The 23,598-nt window shown below is 36.7% G+C and overlaps 1 protein-coding gene across 1 annotated transcript in view; it reads right to left on the reverse strand.

Moving 5' to 3' along the window:
- Nucleotides 1-3,175: 3,175 nt before the first annotated feature.
- adgrb1a (adhesion G protein-coupled receptor B1a) overlaps nt 3,176-23,598 on the reverse strand; it is an 85,187-nt gene continuing 64,764 nt past the window's right edge. Inside the window, exons 24-32 of the mRNA XM_088929070.1 lie at nt 23,276-23,374; nt 16,792-16,963; nt 15,508-15,603; nt 15,072-15,111; nt 13,463-14,091; nt 6,925-6,960; nt 6,526-6,630; nt 6,161-6,214; nt 3,176-5,288 (exon numbers count right to left, since the gene is read on the reverse strand). Of these exons, the coding sequence (XP_088785196.1) occupies nt 5,094-5,288; nt 6,161-6,214; nt 6,526-6,630; nt 6,925-6,960; nt 13,463-14,091; nt 15,072-15,111; nt 15,508-15,603; nt 16,792-16,963; nt 23,276-23,374 (1,426 nt within the window). The 3' untranslated portion in view covers nt 3,176-5,093. The remainder of the gene's footprint in view (nt 5,289-6,160; nt 6,215-6,525; nt 6,631-6,924; nt 6,961-13,462; nt 14,092-15,071; nt 15,112-15,507; nt 15,604-16,791; nt 16,964-23,275; nt 23,375-23,598) is intronic.

Below are 23,598 nucleotides of genomic sequence, written 5' to 3' on the forward strand. Positions count from 1 at the left end.
ATTAAATGAATGATGTTATATTTAAGACATCAACCTACTCCTTGACATACTGTAAATTGCGTCTGGATGGTGCATCACTAAGCTGCAGTTAACAGTGAAAACACCATTGAAGATTACTGAATTTTAAAGTTCACTAAACAGCATTATTCTACATTTCAGACTGAAAAAAATAGCAAGGATAATTGACAGTTTCATGTTCCAAGATAGGTTGATAAATATTAAAAACATATTCCTTCAGTTATGACATAAACTAAAATACCACTCTCCATCGCCAATCCACCAATTTGTATATACTGTATGCAGTATCTAGTGCTACCTTTAGCACCAATCAACCTTTGGGATTTAAAACTAAAATCTGTATGGCAACAGTGATATAAATGCAGTATTAATATTGAAATGCGTGGTATATTGAAATCTAATATTGATAGAATTCTGACATAATGCAGGTAATTTCTCCAGAATCATTTTTATTTCTTTAAAATATAAATCAAGGATTATAAACATTATTTTCTAATTTGATTTATTATTTGAAAGACAGTGCATGTAAAGTATGAGTCTTATGTGTGTTTGTGTTCAAATCATATGTACCGTGTTAAAACAAAAAAAAATTCTGATTAGGTAATTCTACCTTATTTTTATTTTCATCTCAGTTTTATTATGAATGTACTGTAAAACCCCACTAATTTCCGACATAGATTATTCAACTTAAACTGCTTGTCTTGCAAGCTTTTTAAAAAAAGAGAAGGGTATTAAGTACAGAAGTAACACTTAACACTGCACTCTAATGTGCTTTATCACAAATCTGCTTAACAACCCGTAAATAATGAAACTCTAAATCAGTTCTTCAGAAAAAATGTCTGTTTAATTCTCAAAAGCAAAGGGACTACAGCCTTTGCATAAAATGATAAGAGACAGTCTCGTGCTAAGATAATTTTTTTTCTGTAAGATCCTTTCACCTGTCCTGTGTTTCTGATATGGGTGTCCATGTATTTTTTAGTTAAATACATAAATTGACTTGTTCTTAATGTAAAAGCGTGACATTTGTTTTTTGTGATTCTGAGTATTTTTAAGATGGAAAAGAACATAGATTTTTATTTTAGGAGGGGTTAAAAATTTGACTCATTTTTAAACATTTTTGTTACATCAGGTTTGCAGCTCCAAGAATATAAGTGGTAGAGGAATATATACTAGAAATGAATTAACTACTGTGTGTCCTGTTCAGTGAAGGCTAGGTATTTACAATCACAGTGGAACAAAACCAGGGCTTGAACTGAAGGGGAACATTGTTCTCCTTGTTAAAAGGTGGTCAACTAAATATTCCCCTTTTTACACAAAACATACCTGTTAAAAAGAAGGTGTTTCCTTCGTGTGATGAGAAGCATGAGAATCCTCTGCTTCTGGACTATTACTGAGCACCCTGTCTCCTCCTGAACTGGTTGAGAGTTCACAGGGCTGTTCACCTTATTTTTATTTTAATTTCTGCCCAACATTACAAAACTCATATTTCACACTGTCCTTCAGATAATACATCAAATAATGGGATTACTATCACCATCCAAAATATTCTGGAAGAAAAATCTCTGCTAAATTAGAGGCCAAAAAATACAAAATAGTATACATTGCTAAGTTTGTAAACCTTTGGCTTTTAAGAATGAAAAGTTTTGTTTATTTTTTTCAGCTTGAATGAATTGTTGGCTTCTGTCCTTTGAAATGTTACATTTTGTGATGCAGGCAATCTGGAATAGATTCAAATTGATTTTCTAGGAGCTACAGCTTCCTAGGGATTGACCTGTAACATTTTAATTGGCTTTAAGTCAAGCAATTTCAATGGTTCTTCCAGCTATTTGATCATTTTCCTCTTAAAATCCTCTTCTTGTTTTGCTTCACGTAGCTGTCAGTCTATCAGCGTGAAGCTGTTCAACAAGTACTCCATCACTGGCTGTCGGCAGGGTTTTAGTAACTGGTGTCTGTATTTGTTCCCTTCATTCGTGTAAACCTGTCCATCTCCCGAGTAAAAAACTGCCCCACATCATGATGGCACTGAAACTGTGCTTGAGTCTGTTTGATAAACATTTCCACAGTTCTTTGTGAGGTACACCTACTGTATTATTTCAGCATGACCTTTAGTTGTTGTTTTGGAAACATTATCATTTCTGACTGATTAGAGCCATAGGATGTTGTTGCAAACATATCAGAACTGTCTGATTACGTGTTTCAGAATTCCATGTTTTAACAATCTAATATTTGAGAACAGACTAGAGTTTAGCCTACATTATATCCACTGATAGACATTTTTATTTTACTGTAGTTCAAATTGCAAACTAGCGATTTGCATTCTGCTAGTTCCATAGTAATTTTTTATGAACCATTTTATGAATTTAGGAAACAGGCATTTTGCAGAAATCCTGGATTCCCAGAGCAGAACAGTACTTGAGTTATATTCTTATATGAATTCCACATATTTATGACATGTGATGTGTAACCTTTTTGTGAGCAGTATCTTTTATCTTTTTTCTAGGTGCATGCCATTTTTTTGCGCATTATATGAAGGTAAATAGCTTGTTCTCAAAAAAGCTCCTTGTTCATAGCAGCAAACCTTGTAATATTGTGAGTTGTTTCAGAAAGAGAGTGCTTAATGGTTCACAGAAAGTTCAGTCATATGGAATCAGCGCAGCTGAAGAATTGTGTCACGCAAAGTCATGCAGAAAAGGGAATATTATCAAGATCAAACAGGCTGATCATTCATTGACAATACTAAACATGATCAGAATTTGGTTGTATAATGTATTGATGTTGAAAGTATCAAAGAATTATAAAGTATTGCAATACTAAAATACAGTGAGATATTTATCTGCAGCTTGCCATTCCCATTTGTTAACCTCTATGTCAGTAATGCTGCATATGGTACATTTCCTGTACAATGTAATGGAATATTCATATAGAAATAATTAAATAAAACCCAATTTTACTTCAAACCAAAGGAATTTCAGTAGTTCTCTAACCAGATGTATTATTTGTACAAAATATATATTTGTATTTATTTGTGGAGTACAGCATTCTTTTACTAGTACCTTCTTGTTTAGATTACAAGAAATTGTCAGTTAATTCTAATTTGGATATGTATCCTCACATATGGTGACATGTTCCACACACCACTAAAGGACAAACATTTAGTTTATAGCATTTTTATTAGAAATAAGACACATTCATCTTGTGCTCTGAAAACTGTACATAAACAAAGAAAACCAAATGAAATAAAAAGGAGGATAATAAGTATCAGACAAATAGAACTTGTCAGTTGGAAGTGAGGGGCAGTAGGAAGGAAAAGAGGGGAGGAAGACAGAGAGGGGTGGAATATTGACAATTATATTAAAACACACATCATTACATTAGTTACAGAACACTGATATTGTCCAGTAACCCAACAGGAGGATTCAGAAAAAAAATCCTGAAGCACAGTATAAAGATATTTATAGGCTAAAATTCATTCTGTGTAACTGTATAATTACATACTGTACAACACGGCTCCCAGGAGCCTTGTGCTTTCACATCATGTGCAATCAAAAACTCTGACTACTAAATCACAGTTTTTATAAATATGAAATCTTGTTTTTTAAGTACTTAAATATTCTGTATACTGTTTGGAGCTATTTTTTTGTAAAAAATAGCGTATCTATATGCTGTATATATATATACTGGTATATATTTAAATAACAAAAATAATCCATTATTCTGAAAATTAACTATGCATTATATCTATCCATTATGCTTGCATATCAAGCAGCCATTAGATCATTGCTTTCCATTCATGTTGATTATACAGAAAGATTTTCTTTAATCAGCTGGCCCCAAGACAGTGAGGTCAGAATTCTCAGTTGAAGACTGGGCCTGCAGTAGAAAGTGGGTCTGAGTTTCTGTCATCAGAACCTGAAGCACTGCAAGGCAAAGACTAGCCATGGCTGGTTTGGCTGTGGAACTTTTAACAGTCAGCTTATCCTACTGTTTTTCGTCAGCACCCGCCCAGATGTTCCAGAGTTCACTTCTCTGTGCAGCCCTCCTCCCCACCTCACTGATAGCAGCTCGTTGACAAAGCTCAGTGCTCTATGAATCGACATGTTGAGGCTCTCCACCTGGTTATGGCTAAGAGACGTCTTAAAGATAAACCCGAGGCTCTCTCATGGAGCTGCTTTCTTTTCCTAATTGTTGAGAAACTCTGGCCATGAGCATCATTTTGGATGATACTCATGGAGAGCTTGAACAACACTGTCTGGAACCCTGTTCTTGTTTTGTAACTTTGTGTTCTACCCATTTATATTATTTCTTTTGAATAAAGCTACCAGCAGTCTTAATTCCCATCAGCGAGGATGAGGTTGAGGGCTTAGTGGTGTAATAAGTAGGGGGAAATAATTCTGTTTAGTGGAAATCTGTCACAAAAAGAGGCATTTTCACATTGCTTCATTAATCAGATTGCTTCATAATATTCTGACACCTCCGTAGGTCAGCCACAAGAGAGTTCATATTGACCAACTATGCCTCTAGTAAAAAAAAATTCAAGGCAAAGTAGAACTGACAGTTTGGTGGCTGTACTTCAGTAGTGTCACTTTTGAATTGTGTCCATCTACTGCAACATAAAATAAAGCAAAACAATTGCAGTCCAAGGATTCCCCCATGGATAAGGGTATTTTCCATATAACATTTCCACTTTCCGTTAATGCTGGGAGATGTATTGTCAGTCCTGGACAAGCTCCAGCAGTTATTGAAATCCTGCTTCCTTGTCGGCAGTAACACACGGTCTCCATACATGTCAGAAAAGGCCTGGTAGGCTCTCTCAAGCCCTAATCACGAGCGAGGTATGTCCCACACTGGCACAGAACAGGTCATCCTTTTCAGATAAACTGGAGGCTTTTCTTTTGAATTCTCCTTTTCTTTTTTTGATTTCTTTAAGAAATACCTGCCCTGGTATTACAGAAAAGAATTCAACACGCTTCCTCCTGCTTTCTCTACGGTTTGATCATGTGCTCTGCTGCGTTCATCTGTTTCAAACCCAAGTGAAATGAAGAGGAGAGGAGTTGTGGTGACTGGTCTCTGGTCTCTCAGACTTCGGTCTGCAGGTCTATGATCTCTTGGCCTACCAGGGGGATGGTGGCTCCAGCCTTCTCCCATTCCACTGACTTCAGCTCTAGCGGTGAGGCCTGCAGAGGCTCTAGATCTTTGCGTACCCAGGAAGGAGGAGAGTGAGGTTTGCGTATTCCTTCCCATGCTCTCTTGCTAGGAGTCTGCTGTTTGTCCTGCAGTGGGAAAGAAAATATTCTGTAATTTTCTGTAGACACTGATACTTGAAAAAGTACTTGCTGGAAACCAGATGAAAAATGAAAAAGTCATGGGTTGATATGGGCTGAGAGATGACTAGCAGTGCAACATTCCAACCAAGAGGTTGATTCCAAGTTTTTTACACAGCTTTAACTTGTGTTTAAAGGATTTCAAATGAGTCTACATGAGCCAAAGAACATGCTGTAGTCTTCCTATATTTCTCTGTTAAATACTAAATTAAAAAGGCTTAATTTTAAAACATTTGTATTTGAGTAAATGTTTCTCTACCTCTAGCTATTTTTTTAGTTATACAGTAATAACAATTATGAACTGATAAAAATCATTTCATGTCCATTTGCAAACCTATAGAACACTTGCTACTGTATATTCCCACCATTAAACTTTGGTAATTGTTTTTGGAAAAACAGATTATTTTTTTATTTTTTTAATTCACTCCGTTTATGTTGTATAATATATGCCCATTTTTAGCTGTGTAACACAGGACACCTATAGGTACTGCTGCTACAACTGTGTTATTGCTTGCTTATTAAATATTTCATGTGTGTCTGAAAGTGGAAGAGATTTAAGAATAGTCCCAGATATTTAATGAGCATATTCTGAAATGAAAATTCTGTTTCTACCGTACCCATGAGAAATATTTAATGGGCAAGCTGTATCATATTTATACCAACAGCCCAAATAGATGCCATGTTATATACACTATATTTGACACAGGTGCTTATTTTACTATGCCGGGACACATCTGAAGGGAGAATGGAAGTTGAGAAATAAGGGGAAACAAGCCCTATCAGTGTAGTTGGCATTCAGAAAGACAGCGAAAGATACTCACACTGAGGTTTGTTTTGTCACTGCCACCTGATGAGACACTCCATCTCTTGACAGACTGAGCAACAGAAAAAAACAAAAAAATAAATATTTCTGTGAGTTTATGGCAGGATACAGTACATATCACAGTGGTCACTGAGTAAATGTTCACATGAAACTAGTGAACTAGGACTTCTCATATTAGCACAGTATGTTTCCCTGTCCATTCTTAACTAATTTTGCACTACGTGGTGAATGTCCCTCCAAAGATCATACAACGTGTTTGTTTAGAACAGTCTACATTTGTTGGCTTATCAACATTACAGTATGGATATGGAGGGCAGCAGGACTGTCTAGTTCAGTGTGGAGATCAGTAGTACATTCTCTTACCTTGCCATCCACAGGTGGAGACTCTCTGTCTTTCTCAGCATGCTGAAGCTTCCTGTTCAGATCCTGGAACATGTCCTGGTGTCTCTTCCGTGTGTGCATGATCTTCTACAGGGGACAAAGACAAGAGGAGCCCACTGGTTTAGGGCATGCAATTTTATCTTTCATTTATTATTAATTGACAAAAATAATTATGTTGTGTTGTTATTAGTTCTCCTAATTATAAACATCTTTCTTAAAATAAGTAGTATCACTTCACTTATATTTCTAAAGAAGATTCCAGTCTTCCTGTTTTTTAAGTCTTCATCTTTAAAGTATTTGATACCACACAACTAAAAAGATAGTAGGAGTGTAGAAAAAAAATAATTCATTTAACCAGAGTGAAAAACATGGTATAATCACCTCAAAATCCAGTTCTGCGTAGCGGGACTTTCTTCTCTGAAATAGAAAAAAAGATGCATTTTCAGAAAGATAATACAGTACATCTGTTTTACAATGAATCTATTTTTTCAGAAAGCCTACAGATATGTTACAGTACGTAAAAATGTATTTTATATACTGATTCCCCTACTTGCTTACCCTGTCAAACCTGCATTTCAAAATGACCAATTTTCATCAGAATGTTCCCAAGCCTTGTTGTAAGTGAATTTATCAAAAATGTTTACTGTCTTTTGGCAGTTTTTGAATCTGAAATGCTATTTCATTTGAAAATTTAGATTCAAAATCTTAGTTTAAGGATGTGGACTGCAACAGTTTTTAATATATAAAACACTTTCTTTTATGCCAAGGGCACTTAATGCAATAATGCTATAAAGTAAAGTACCGCCAGTGAGGATGGAGGTATAACACTTTGCTGATTTCTGAGTTCATAAGGGCAAAATAAATAAAGAACAAACAGGAAGTAAGCTCTTCCATCATTCTAATGGTAACACATCCCATGCAATACACCACTTTAATGTTCCTATATCAGTCTGGATATTCATTTCACAGATGTAACATTACTACATTACTTTTTTTCCCTCTCTCCACATCTACTGCTTTTGAAGAGCTCCTTTTACCTACATGTAAAATTAGTACAGGGACAAAGACTGCTGCATCTGTCCTCTCTACTTACACAGAAAGTGCCTAACAATACAGAAATCAGGGTACTTGCGTATGCTCACAGTGAGCAGTGTGTAATCGGTTACTGTGGGGATATGCAAATTTACCGGCTGTGCACTTAAACATTAACCAAACAATTAAAATGTAGTAGATTCAAGAACAGCACCAATGCCGGTTTATGTGCTACTTTTTCTAAACACCGAGTTTGAAACCTGGTTTAATTCTATGATGATTTTATAACAGTCTGAACCTGAAGTAAATGCTTGGCTGTTCATGAACTTATGAGTAAAAACACAGGAAAACTGAGATATCTGTGAGTGAAGAATCTACAGTAAATATTTAATACATCAAAAGGGGCACAGAGCAAAAACTTTGTAAAGACTGTTGAAGAGAAGAGCACTTATAAAAGAGGACATTCTGTATGCAGTACAACGATGTTCCCTAGGGAAGCTAGATGCTCTGACTCTGCCAGTAGGGAGCAGTAAATCTTTATGGAGGAATGCATAGCATTTATATTGTATCTTTCCTTGGGAATACGCCAACTCAGCAGCCTTGAGCCTCATTAAATTGGAATAAAACACAGCCAGGGAAAACCTTTACCATCTCCTATCACTAGCACACCATAAAATCTGTAAATCAACAGACTTTAAAACAAGAATGAGGTCTCGTTCATGTGTCTTATTAGTCTGACTCATGCTTGGCTTCCTGAAGACAGCATTTTAAAGCTGCAGCAAACCCATTCCAAATACAAGGTCATGAGGAGCCAAGACAGCTGCAAACTGCAACACTGCACTGCTCAGGAACAGCCTCATTAACATTTTTACATTCATTACCTAAGTGAAAATCAGGATGCCGAGGCGTAAATGGCAAAGTAAAACAGAAATGTTACTCTTGGTACTTTGGAGAAAACTTAAAATAACTGTCTCCAAAACATATTTCTATAATGATTTCTGGTTTGGGTGGTATTTGCGAACCAGCTAACTGTCATAGTAATATAAAAGTTCCCTTTTACTAATTTAATACTAAAGCATTGACCATAAAAGAATAAAATCAAATATAAAAGTCAATATGTTTTGCTGTACGTAACCAGCAAGAACTCTTGGCACATAAGTTACTGTGGTAACTTTGCCTTATAACAAAGCAATTGTCATTGTCCAGACCACTCAGCATCATAAACAGTATATAAGTACTTTTGTTATGAATTGCTTAGGGGCAGAAACTTATCTTACTGCTATTGCCTTTTTGTACCTTATGAGTATGATGCTCCTCTAAAACTGCAGGAAACAATAACATAAATTACTTGGTTCTGTTGTCTGAGAGAGGGTAAGAACAAGACTCATTGTATAAATTCCTAAAACTGAAGAAATGCTACAAGAACTTGTAGTAATTATTCGGCACCTTGAGGAAAAAAATAAAGGAAGTTAACCTCTTAGCAAGTGATGCAAATAATTCTTAATATACAGCAAATGTGTTTTCATGTTTTATTTATTGTTTCTAATTATATAAAACGTTTTTCTTCATTAAAACAATTTTCACTTGGTTGCACAATTGGAATTACCTGACAAGTGGTATAGAGGAAAAACTACATCTAAACAACACCAATTGATCATTTTTAAGTAAATAGAATTAGATTAATCAAATAATCCTGTGATGTACAGTACCACTATACTCAATGACCAAAAAAACCCTGTTGCTAGAAAGTAATCTTCACTGATGGCCTGCTTAGTGCTTTTTATTAGCTAACCTCACTTCACTCTTTCCAGTTCAACATGTCATCCCAAGCTTAGTATTCACAGTTCATCACTGACCACTCTCATTAACGCCATGAACCCTGATAAGACAAAGGCTTAATAAATATATCTCCATGGTCAAGAATGAGATCTTCGATGCTTTCTTTGATTAAGAGGCTTGACTGAAGTCTTCTGACTCTTTAACAGGAAAGCTTACCTCAATTACCCTTATAATGCCTGAGTGCCAGGACTATTTTTGCTCATTATACAATTAAAACATACAAAGGCATCCTACACCAAAGGTTATAAGTCTACTCAACATTATCAGCCTGCCTAGAGGGTATGCAAAAAAAGAGTAGTGTGTAAAATCTTTCACAATGGATCAGCCAAGATAATGTCCAGGGTGAATCTGCTCTCAACATTTTACCATAAACAGCAGCGTTGTTTATCATTGCATTGATTTGATTGTAGGAAATTAGAAATATTCAGAATGAGATTGAAGGAATGGAAAAGGGTTCTATAATTAAACATAATTCTTTTGAATCTATTTATTAAACACAAACATGTACAAAAAGGTGTTCTCCTAAATTATCTTATTTGTTATGGACATATTAAAACTGAAATCAGTCAGAATTCAACAGAGAACACAACATAATTACTTTCATCCACTCCAGTATTGTTCACCATTTTAGCTAGTCTAGCACGAGATGTTAAACACCCAACTCTATACTATAGCATAGATAATGTGTCTTATCCCTAGATGTGGCATTCAAATACCCATGATTACTGCTTCTCTCCCTCTCTATAGCAACAAAAATAATACTCATGACTGAAAAAACATATATACAGTTTATATGTACATGAACCTTTATATTTTGATGGACAGATGCTTTTAAATACAATTACTGTATATATGCCGGCTTAGATACAACAGCAGTAAGATCCTACTGTGTTTTTGTGCTTTCAGTTTGTAGACTGTATTTGTATATTGTTTCCTTTTATCTTTGTAAAGCGAGAGGGCAAATTTCAGAATTATTCACATAACTGACTACACAAGGCTGTACAGTTTGTTCTTGTACAGAATTTTACAATACATCCATAAATGTTTTTAGTTATATAAAGATATGACTGGAGCCTAGGTAAATGGATATTTTAACAATAATGTGTACTCTATTAAACAGTTTGCAAAAAAACTATCATAATAACTACCCAACTCTTCAAAATATCCCTGCTTTGCACAAAAGATTTAATTTACTCAGCAGGTTTTGTCTCTTGGCTATGGCCTTTATTGGAAATATGACAAAAGCTTATGATACAGTTTATTGACCATTGCCTGCGAACTGTTTGTAGGAATTAAAGCAATTGAAACTTGACTTTTCTACGGTCAAATTTTTGACCGAGATTCAGAACTGTACTAAAAAAGTCACTTTTCCAATTACGCTGAGCAAATCATGTGGAACTTCCACTGCTGAAATAACTGTTATATTAAATCCAACACACCAGTTGGGTGACTTATTCTACAGGAAAGCCATCTATCTTTTAGACTTTTATCTCCAGTCCCTCAGCTCTCGTTGTTATCCCTCAGTTTTACTGTCTAGTTCAAACTAACTCCCAGTCTCCCAGCACTAAACACGAAGTGGGTCTTTTTGCCTTTTATCAGTTTTGTGCACCATTCTGCACAGTCCCCCAGTCCCTCACTACTTTCCAATTTGTTCAGTCTTACTGCCAGCTGAAGTCAAAGCTCTCGCTCTCCCCTGCTGCACAGGACGATCATTATCTCATGAAAAATGTATGGCTGTAATGAACATAAAAGATTAAAACTGCTTAATTCAACATTTTTTTTTACTAGTGCAGTGGTCAATCTCCTTATTATATTTCACAGCTAAAATTAGAATCTTTGCTATAGTGTACTGCCTCCAGAGCTTCTATCAATCTATCAATATTCCAATGAGAAGATTCCTTTCTCGCTTCATGATCTTTCTGTCATTGCTCTTTGTGGGAAACACTGGCAGAACATTCAGCACAGGTCAGATACAGACAAATGCTACTAGAGAGTCCTACATAATCATTCAGTATTCTGATGACACACAGGTCAGCATCTAGTCTGAAATTTGCATTTGAACAACAATGATGTACATAACAATTTAATAATGTGATTTTTGAATTACAGGAAGTGGTATCCCAATTCCAAATAAGGTGAATTACTTTGTCTGATTAATAGAAAGCTGCTATGCATAATTCATTTATTAAACATTCTTTTTGATGGGGTTTGGTACTTAAATAATTTTTTAATTTTTTTAACATCATATACTGTAGCTAGGGTGTTTTCTTTGAACAAACTGTCATTGCAAAACTCAAATAGACTCTTTAAGCAGCAAGACTTGGCTGTTTTTTTGCACTTCCCAAGGGGTTTAGAAATTCACAATAAATGAACAGTGAGATTTAAATCTCAAAGAAGAGACAAAAAATTATAGAAGACTGAACCAAATCAAGACTCAAATCAACAGTGCATCCTGGAAAATGGTCACTTACACTCTGAAGAAAGTAAACAAGAAATAGAGCTCTGTAGGAAAAATCAAAGACAACATTTGGCCTGGGTCTGTGTCTTGTGACTGTGCTGGCATTTGCATATTCAGAGTATTCTTGCACAGCTACAATATGCCTTCCCCTCTGCATAAGCATCTGCCCCATTCAACAGTCGTCACATACAAAAAAAATCTTTAATAAAACCTCTCATTCACACCTTAATGAACTTCTAAACGGGAACTGTTTTCTGAAACGCAATACATAAAACATCAGATGAATCCTTTTAATTATCATAGGCCTTGTCTCATCTACTACAAGGTCTTCATTTCCATGAATCACTCTGACAGCATTTCATTCAGGGCACACCAAAGCACAGCTCATCTTCATTTAATGCATGTAATTGGGAATAATTAAATGCATTCATATGGGTTAAAAAACAGATCTTTCATAATCTGCACTGCCATCTGCTTGCACTCCTTTAGGTATTTGTGTTGTATGAACCTGTTTCTCCCAGTGCACAGAAGGGGAAATAAGCACTGTTGAAAACAGGAGCAAAAGCTGCAGAGCCAGAACAGTTTGTGTAGAAGAAGGCAGATTATCTATCCGCACATCTTTTTTCTAACTGCTTTAACCAATTCAGTCACGGGGAGCCGATTCCCATTCTGGCATACACACACTCAATCAACCCACCAGTATATCTTTGGACTGTGGGAGGAAACCAGAGCACCAGGAAGACACCCATGAAAACATGAGGAGAGCATACAGACTCCATACAGATAGCACCCCAGGGCCACAGTGCTGTGAGGCAGCAATGATAACCAATGTGCTACTGTACTGACTTGGCAGGATATCCATAGACCATAAATAGCATAATTTCTAGCCCTATCTAATGTAAAATGTTTTATGTGAATCTTATATTCTGAATGATGTTTACAACCAATTCAATTAATACTTCATAATTGATTAGACACAATGATGTTCCAACAGGGAACTCAAAGTACACTTTCTGATTAATGTAATATACATGCTATCCATATTTTGTAGGGTATTTAAAGGCAATTATGTTGAAGTCAGGTGATTTTAGTCATTGTACAGTATATATCACCTAGTAAGTACTGTTTAAAATATGCATGTTGCCCCATGAACAAAGAGAAAATACAACATTTTTGTTCAGCAGCTGTTTTTTTACTGCTCTAGAAAAAAGCCAGGCACATCAGTAGCTGCAGGTATGGTTGGTAATTGTACAGAGAACATTAGAGCTGCTTCAACTATAATTAATCTCAGTGGATGCTCATTTGGTTGCTGGTATAAAATCTTTAATGGTTTCAGTGTTTTGCATGCATGTCAGGTGTCAAAATGAGCATCGGCCTTCTCTACTGTTTCTTTTGAGTAAAGGTTTTGGTGAAGAATAAACTACAACAACCCTCTTATCATAAAATCCTCACTATTATGTATATGTGTCACAACATATATAAACACTATCATTCAGAAGAGATAGGTGCAAACCCTCTGCAATTAGTAAAATATATTTCACCTTTACAATAATATCTGTTCTATTGTATGAGAGGCATATGGATTCTTACCTCTAAAGAGCTCATGGACAGAGTGGAGACCGTCTCGCTCTTGGACATCATGCCTGAATTTCCTGAGTCTCCAGCGTCACACAGGCTGTTGGTCATCTGGGACTCACTGGAGATATTCTGCAGATTCTGCACAGGGGAGTCTCTTTCAGAGCAGGACACACTGACCCGGTCTGCAGGCAATGTCTTCAGTCCAAAGCCAGGAATTGGTTCTCCTGCTGGGGTGCTGAGGTGGATTAGCCGAGTCTGTGGAAGCTGTTCGATGCTGATGTTGTACTTGGCGGAGTCTTCTTTGGGTTTAGCACGAAGAGTTGAGGTGTTGTTTGGCAACAGTACATAGCTGCTTCCATCAGGAGCACTGGATTCACTCTGTGTGCGGGTCAAGTCTGCATCTAACTGCTTGAAGAGCTCCCCATCACAGATGTATATGGACTTGGCACTGGGCAGCTCGCTTCCCATACCACTCTTGTCCCTCTTCAGCGTCAGGGTATGGCTGGCATAGTCTGCGACATTCTGCAGGTGCATTTTGGTCATATTGGCTGGGAGAGTATTGAAGTTGGATCCTTTCTGGAGAGTAAGCTGCTGGGGTGCCATCTTTTCATCTCCTTGCAGTGATGACCGCTTAAGGGTGCCTAGGACAGAGGTCCAAATAGCATTTAGCATAATTGGATGTACTTTTATAAAAATCTTTCTGAAACTTTTGCCACCTTGACTTCATGACCCATGTGTGCCACAGCTCCCCAGGACAATGATACATCTCTGACTAAGATACGCAGAAACAGTATGCTGTATAAGAGCTCAAGGACCACAGTGGGAGTTAAATGCCCAGAGAAAAGCAATAGACTTTTAATCTCAGGTTTAGATTTTCTTTTCATAAAGATATAAAGGATATATACTGATGTGAAATTACCTGAATGAATTCTTCATACCTGACACAATCCTTGTTTACTATGCATGTTTTGTAATTCAGCAGAGAAATAGGTTATATAAGTTATATAAGTTAAATAAGTTATGTAAGTACTGATTCATGGTATAGATATGTACACACTGATCGGATGTGAGAAGTGAAAACCAACAAAAGAATGAAATGTTGTATGACTTCAGAGGAAATTATTTGAGATGACTAATTTTTCTAATATCTGGCAGAAATGGTGTATTTTGGCTAAAGACAGTTTTGTTATGAAGCCTGAAACAACCAGATTCACACAAAAGGAATGAAAAGATGTACCCAGTTACCATATATCTACATGGCATTGCCTGAGAAGACTTTATTTCTATACCTTTTAAAATTAATCAATTTATCCTGCACCATTCATAACATTTTTTTTCATTTAAATTTTACATGCCTGTACAGTATGCAGCACCTTTTTGTATTTTTATCCAGGGAGACAGTCAGGTGGATAAATTCAAAGGAAGCTTTTTTCAGCTACATGTAAGATGGAAGCCAGCGAGACATGATTTGCCTGGAGCTGCTGCAGAATGTGAAGTCATGGTGCAGAAACACAATGGACCAACCTACTGGAGAAGTGTAAGGGGGAGCAGCTACCCATAGCCATTAAATAACAATGCTGATGAAACACTGAGGGCATACAGAAACAAAAAAGAAACTCACCTGATCGGCAAGCCATGTCGACATCTTTCTCAAAATCCGTCTGTCAAAACAAAGTTATTCACCATATTTAATTTAGTTAATCGGTAAATATTAAAGCATGTTATTCACGGCAAATACATTAAATGTTACTGCAGCACCTCTTTCAGCTCTGAACTAGGCCACTACCTTACTCCTGGGCCTTCCAAATAAGGCAAATGCCTTGTTACTGCCTTTACTGCAGGTCTCAGACCATAAAATAAACCATATACTGTTTTTCCAGGTTAATTTATCACATTCTCCCTTCTAGTTCTTCAGCTCAAGCTACTATTACAGACTCTACCTCTCTCTGTGCTGCCCAGGTTTAAGCACCGGTATATAGCCCTTATTCTTCCGTCCCAAAAAGTGTCACCTCTCATTCCACGACTCTTCAAGTCGTCAAGCTTCCGCCTAAACCTACCATGAGCTGTGCATGTCCGTTTTGGAAGGACCCCCCAGAATCTCCATTTCCCTCATCCTGACGATCCACCACACGACACTTCACGGCATCCTGCACCTGCAAAAACAGCACACAGACAGGGACGTTACACACAGCACAGCACAACACAAAGCAGCACACAGAGGGACATTACACAAAGCACAACACAACACAGCAAACATAGGGCTATTATGCAAAGCACAACAGAACACAAAACACCACAGCACATATGTCATGTTTTTCTACTATAGTCGGTTTAGTTTTCTATTCAGCAGGTGGAGGCAGACAAAAAACAGGCTGGCCAATTTCTGAAAGTTATTTCAAAACTAATTATCACTCCCCCACTCAAACAAAAAATAAACACGAGCACATCTCCTGTAACTCCCAATCTGTCAGTCAGAGACAGCTTCCTTTCCTGTTGTGTCATATGAGAGTCTCCGATCACAGGAGGTAACACAAGGCTGTGTGATGCCGTCAGCAGAGCAAGGCTGGATAGGTTGGCATACTAGTAGATGACTCATGACTGATAAACTTGTTTTATAATTAATGGGAAACCACACTGCATTTTAAATCCAGGCTGCGGAACTAAAAATGTCCCAATGACCAGCTGCAATACAGCCTGGAAGAGATGCCCCACCAATAAAAGACATTGCGAAGAGGAAAAGAGCTGCTCTGACAAACTAAGGTCATGCTGCAGAGAATGTTGTCTTTCTACATTATAGCACAAAGACGTCTGATATCATCTGGCAAACAGGAACTGAAATGGGATGTCAAGTGGTGCTTGGGATTCATTGAATTTCCTAGCACTTTCATATGCATTATGCTAATTTCTTTGGGAGAAATACTGCTGAAGCACATTAAATATAAGGGTGTGATTGACACTAACATGTTCTTATGTTGCAATTATTCACAAAATCATGTACACTACAAAAAAAGGACATAATGCATGCAGAGCTGTGAATCTTTTTTTTTCTTTTCTGTGCAGTTTAGGAAGCCAAGTTTTTTTGTGTTGCAACAATGAGAACCACTTTTGTCTTCCTCTGAGCAGCACAGGGTGACAGGAAATCTAAGTCTGCTAGCTTAAAATGACCAGTGCTCTGCTCCATTTATTAAAGTAATTCTCTTCTCAGTCTGTTCAAGTAGCCTTCTCTTTTTAGTGTCTCTGAGCAATGCATATAACTGATCTTGTGTGCCGTGCAGAGCAGATCTGTCTGTGCAGTCTGCAAAGTGTCTCCCTGTCTCAGCGGCATGTAATAGTGACCGTACCTCTCGCCGCAAGATGCAGTGCACCATGACAATCACAAAGCCCTCCAATGAATCAAAAACAGCGAAGAGAATCTGGAAGAGGGCTGAGCGGCGGTCTGTGATGGCCAGTACTGCTGACATCCAGGTCAGGGCCAGCAGGGGCAGAACAACACAGGAGCTCCACAGCGACGCCCTGCAGGAGAGACAGGGAACAGCAGCTCTGTCAGTCTGGGCAGCAAAGTGGCAAGACAACAGAACAAACAGGGCAAGACTACACTGCAGGGTGCTTGGTGCAATAAGGACACACCCACACACCCACTCTGACAAATGGGGGAAGAGTTCACCTTTATAGTGAGATACGAAACAACTATCCACAATAATTAAAAAGAAAGGCTAAAGAATCTTAAAACTAACTCTGAACTTCATTTAAACACTAAGTATTTTAATAAATATATACTAGAATTAAATGTTTCATTTTATGTGAAAATCCATTCTTCAAAAATATCAATCTACGGTTCATAAACTTACATTAGATTTACAGATAATTACAATATGTAGTTGCATAAACAGTAAAACAATTCCAAAAATATGTAGTATTACAAAATGATGCATATAGTATTTGATGATACATTTGGTGATACAAAATATTTGATTATGGAAAAACCAAACTGCAAAATGAATTTATAACTTCATATTCACCTATGTAGAATTGCCCTTTTTGTTTATAAAATACCATTTAAAATTGATTAAATAAACAAGAATTTACATCAAAAAGAGCACAGGTAGCACAGGTGTGGGAAAACAAAAAGTCAACAAAAAAAGTGAAGACAGAGCAATGACAGTAAAGGGCTTCTTTCCTGGATACATCTACAGTCTTGAGAAACAGCCTGCCCTCTCACACTGCACAGAGAGAGAACTAAGAAGAGCTTCTGCAACAGTGATCATCACAGTATAAACCCAGAATAGCCTTTTTCTTTTCAACACAATCCAAGTAGACTTCTATGTGTTATATATGTACTTCACACTGAAAAAATTCTGCAGTAATTATTAACACACAATAACAACATGCAATCACCTTTGTTCTGCTTCAAGTGCTTTTACTGTCCTTTGAAATGGGTTTCAATGACTCTCTAACATTTGTTACAGAAGTATTCCTGCCATGCTTGCAAAACAAGATCCTGTATTAATATCAGGTTTTGTAATAGTTTTATTCTTTTCTTTGTTGGTTTGTCTCGTACTTGATAAAGTTTCTACCAGAAATTGCTGCACTGCTTAGTTTGTCTTGCTGCATTCTCAGTACATTTTCCATGCCCTAGCAATTACCTTTTATTAGCAAAAAAATATTGATCTTTAGCTTTAACTCATTTCCTAGACCTGTACTTGAATATTATGGAGGGAAAGCTCACATACCATCAATGAATATTTACTCACCTACTTTGACATGTTATAGGGCCCATTCATTCATTTTTTCAAATTTAAAAATTAATTGAACATTCCCCATTATAAATGCTGAAAAAATATGTTTTATTTAGAAGCTAATTATCTGGTCAGTCAGGTTGAGATTAAAATCTGTTTTACAAGGCAGACCAGACATAAAGGGTGGTTCAACAAAATGAAATCCATTACATTTACAACAGCAATAAATTATTACAAACGACTAGACATGGTATACTAATCCGGAAAGGACAGATTTTTTATGATGGTGAACTATGAGGTATTATTTTAACAAGCATTTAATAGCCTCTTCTCAAATCACACTGCCATCTGATAGCGATATGTTAAAGAGGATATCTGAAGGTTGAACTGAGCTATCCACAAAGACAGACATACAATCAGCTAAATTTTCCTTGTTTTTGAATTGTTGTTATGGTCTCCAAGTTTGTCTTCAATCAGATACAAGATCAATATTAACCTAATAATCCAAACTCCCTCACAGAGCTAAGCACTGATTGTCCTCATTATAACATTTTAAGCATTCTGCAAACAGGATCCCCTCTTGACCTAGTCACATTGTGCCAGACTGGATGACGGTTTTGTAATGTGGACTAGTGTCTCCTGGGAGCTGACCTAACAAGAGTAAAACTGATTTGGGACAGTTCTAAATCAACAACACAAGAGCAAAATGTATTATTTTGTCCATCATAGCCAAAATGAAAAATATAAGCGAATTTCTATCCAGCAAACAGTTTTTACCATTCATTTCAACTATAATTCCTGTGCCTGAAAGAATGTTTGAATCTTCACTTCATACAAAAGACTATATATGGAAAATGTATAAAAGGTTTTTCTACAATAATACACCCTTTGCTTGATTCACAAAAAAAGTTAATATTACTGAAATAACTATTGCTGAAAATATTACTGAAACGTTAATATTACTATAATGAGTTCTTAAGTTATAGTAATCTATCAGAAGTTATATATACAGTACTCTACATTGACACAATGGCAATTCTAACAGTCTCTCATCAGTATTTCTTGGGCACAACCGTTGTATCGCATTTCAATTTTAAATACTACATAAGTGTGTATTTTTGTGAGTAGTATTTTATATTGGATAACAAAACACTGAGTTCAAATTACTGTATGTGATTTATAAAACTGCCAGGCTTGCAGTATTTGGTATAATATCTTAGTTGAGTTAAAATTGCCAAAATGATTCAATTAAGAATCTGTACAAACAGCCATTCAAAAAGACATACAGTAATTTAAATTAATGCAAGAACAGCACTGAGATATAAAAATCACTTGGTTGTGATCAGCATGATAGAAGGTGGCATGTTTGTGAAATCTCGCCTGGAGAAGAAGATGTTCTGCTTCAACAATCAGCAGACAAGTCTAGAGATACCAAAAAGCCTGCTCTCTGAGGGACACGCTACATCCTCAAACTGTGGATCGTTGTCATACTGCAGGACTACGGGGCAGAAATTTCCAAAAAGATATGACCAGCAAAACCGCAAAATGACTGTAGTTTACCATCTGCATGTAAATAAACTACATGCTCAGAAGCTGCTCAAAAAAGGCACATTGATGGCCTGGGAACATCTGAAGAGACAGTAAAGACAATGATAGATGTTAACCTGACCAACAGGACGTCTGTGGGACCAACATTGGACTCCAATGTCATTAACAAAAGACAACGTTCACTAGCTAACTAGAGAGAAATAAGAACCTTGTGTGGAACCTCTGTAGAATCCACAGTCTATCCAAAGGCTGATTATGTTAACCCTCAAGAAAGCCACACTCTGTACAAAGTTGGAAAGGTTTTCATGTTGGCAGTGTTACATTTCATGCTAAAGAAGCACTTTTATAAAGCATATTTATTTAACATTTTCTGTGATTTTGATATCTATGTTCAGGTTTCAGGACTGGGACATTGTATGCCATTTATATCACCTCTTTATCTCTATTGCCAAAGAGGACTATTAGAAATAGACAATAATAAATACACAACTTTCAGAATGAATACTCGGTTATGAATATAAAGTCACAAACAGTTCTTTCTATTTTTTCCAGTCATTGTATTCGTAAAATTTTCAAGTTATCAATCATTTAGAAATTTGAGACCATTTAAACTCATGAACTCCTATAATATAACAATGGTATTACCCAACACAGTGGATGACTATCTATAAACCCTTATTGAGATGATACAGAGCTTCGTAACAAGAATGTGTCATATTAAGCTTTCAAAGCAAACACAGACCTTAGCTGAGAAAATGAAACTTTCAAAAACAAATACTACATATTAGACTGGAGATGTAAAACTTCTAATCTGAATATTGAAAGTGAATTAAAGCCTCCTTTGTGTTTCAGTGCTTGCAGTGTTATTGTGACATCACAAGCAGAAAGTTAATAGTTCTGTCACTGGAAACTACAGTGTAATTACCTTGATATCAATTTTGTACAAAATGTTAGACAATAAAATTTGGAAATTTAAAACAATAAAAGTAATTTACTACTGTAGATATTCTCTTGGTTGTAAAGCCTTCTCTCATCACTGCACAATATGAGCAATGGGAGACCAGAGAGAGAGGTTGGCTTCAGTGTTTGAAGAGCACGGATATCTATCCTTATCCACACCAAATCAGAATTTTAAAGCATGGCATTAACTTTACAGCATTAGAGATGTTTCAGAACTAGAACCTTCCTATGTCTGGTGCTCTTAATCCCTTAAAGACACCTATCATATAATTTCAAATGTGGCATCTTCAATGCATCTGGTCCAGAGTACTAAACCGCATCTGTGACAACTGAATTACAGTAAAATATTTCCTCTAAAAGCTCCTTTATTCAAGTGTGTAGACTGTAATTTCAGCCACTAAATCAATAGAATATATGTGATGATAAAAATAGTGTCTGGCTATTGTCGGTTCTAGTCTTTTTAATTATTGCCATTAAAAAGTGGAACTTGAAACAGGTCTTTTCAATGTGCCCAGTGCAAGACAAACTGCCTGTTCACCTAAACATAGGGAAGGTATGACCAGCATCTAGAGAACTCTGTATACAGTAGAGTTTGAGGTCCTCAATTAAGAATTAATCTGTCAAAGCTGTCAACATATTCTGCTTGTGTTCTCCACTACTGGACCAAAAACAGGGACCAAAGAAAAATCAGATTACTACCAAACATTTCAAGCTGTGTCCCTCAGTGAACAAAACCCACTTGCAAAAAAGCTGCAGAACTGCAGGCAGTGTGTTAGGGGTTATCATGGCTCATATAGTCCATCAACAGAAATGTCCTTCTCGGTACCACAAAGGGGAAACAAGAATGTGCTCATCTCAAGTACTTTCACTGGCTTTGGAAGAGCAGGTCACTTGTCTGAGTACATTGTGTCTGAGATTAACAGAATTTCAGAGGTCAATTTTCAAGATTAAATTACTGTTTCTGGCAAATCTGGCCATGCACATATAGTCTGATAAGGTAAAGAAAAATATGTGCAAAGCAGGCAAAACAAAAGCTGGTGGCTATGGTCTCTTTAAAGCTTTGTTTTGAGAGATTGAATGCCCAATTAATAAATTAACAAAAGTAATTAACGTTGTTGAGACTGGTTAGAAGACAGCAAGTCATGTGTCTACAGTATAATTTTGTGGTCTTATGAATCAATGAATAAATAAGACCAAAGAAAACCTATTCTAGCTGTATCAGTTATACAATGATTTATAGTCCAATTGTACTTATTTTTAAAATGAAAGATCTGAAAAGGGCATCTTTTCTTTTTTATCACCTCATACCAGCAAGGGTACAGCTCTAATCTGTTCCCTTTACAGCTATTGTACTTCAAAGACAAAGGAACTCATGACTAGACAAATGACTAATGATAAGAAGACATCAATAGGTACTAAACACAATTAAAGGAATGTAAATTGATTTTTTTCTGAAGAAGTTATTTCACTGTTGAGGGAAAATACAGCTGCCATCTGACTCTAAAAGTAACTCACTAATCACCCAATGTCTTTTTTGTTGCTTTCAAGAAAAAAAACTGCAACACACCTATGTGTATAACTATGTAAACATCAAGCTTAGAAAGAATACAGGGGTCTTGAAAACAGCGTTTTCAATTCCTACAGTATGTTGTATATTTCATGCAACTGAAAATAAACAACAGTTAACTGATTATACTGAGATCTCAAAACAATAATACTACTATGTCTACCAACAGACTTGAGCTGATCAGTGTCTTTCAGTTACTGATATGCATAATCATATCTTTTTACTGTTAGTGCCAATATCAAATGGTGCTAAGCAATATACTGTAATATCCAGATAATGGGGGTATTGTAGAAATTTAGCAAAAGGTTAAAGCAATTATCTTCACTCCAGCTAGTCACAATATGGAACTGTACTGACACTAGCATAGCATTGGAAGGCGGGAAAGTAAAACACCTGGGGTTTCAATAAACATCAAAAGCATTAACACTGCTTTTCTCTACTTTGTGTCAAGCTGATGCCTCTAGCCTTGGGGACTCTTCTCCTCCCAGAGCACCAAAGCATAGTATTACCACTTGATGCTGTCTTGCTTAACTAAAAGCTCAAACTACCCCAGAACTTACTAAGGTGTACAAAGAGCATGCAAACTCTACTAGCTTTCCTGTATAAACATGCTTGACAAAAACAAACTAAAAAAAGTGTATCAAAAGGCACTATATGACAGTTGTACTGCCATGGAAGCCTGAATGCTTTCAAGCATAAAGTACTGCTTTTGTGAATGATTTGCATTACTGCTGCAATTGGCATTTTGGTAGTCTGCTGCTTACTGCACGCCTTTCGCAATCGCTCAGTTGCAGTGCACCACATTGAGACAGTATGAACAGCATGCGCTGTGCTTCTTCATACTTCTACTGCAAGAGCTAGCCTGCTAGAAAAGCACAACGGGTATGTGAAAAAAAATGAAAGGAAAGTAATAAAAATCTTTACAAAAAAGTGAAGAAAAAAAGACAGAAAAAAAGGAAATTTGTAAAAAATAAAGCATCAGAATAATAGTTTGAAATAATTAGCGGGACTAACATGGCGTTACTGGTGGCTGTGGTGGAAACGTCAGCCGACGAGATTACTCCGCACTTGGCACATTTGAGCGTCATACTGTACAGAGGCACTGTCATCTGACTGCAATTCAAATCAACACACTGAAACACACAGAGCCAGCCACCAAACACAGCTGCTGCAGTATCCCCTTTCCTATGAAGGGCCTTCACTCAGGGCAGGGGGAGGAGTCAGAAAGGGGATGGCGTATCTGGAGGGGGGGAGCTGGGGGGGAGGCAGGCATTGCATAGAGAATAGTGGTATGTTCATCTGGACTACAATATTGACAACTGTAGGGAAAACCACTG

Source organism: Atractosteus spatula, chromosome 12, assembly GCF_055471065.1.
Source record: "Atractosteus spatula isolate fAtrSpa1 chromosome 12, fAtrSpa1.hap1, whole genome shotgun sequence".
Lineage (NCBI taxonomy): Eukaryota > Metazoa > Chordata > Actinopteri > Semionotiformes > Lepisosteidae > Atractosteus > Atractosteus spatula.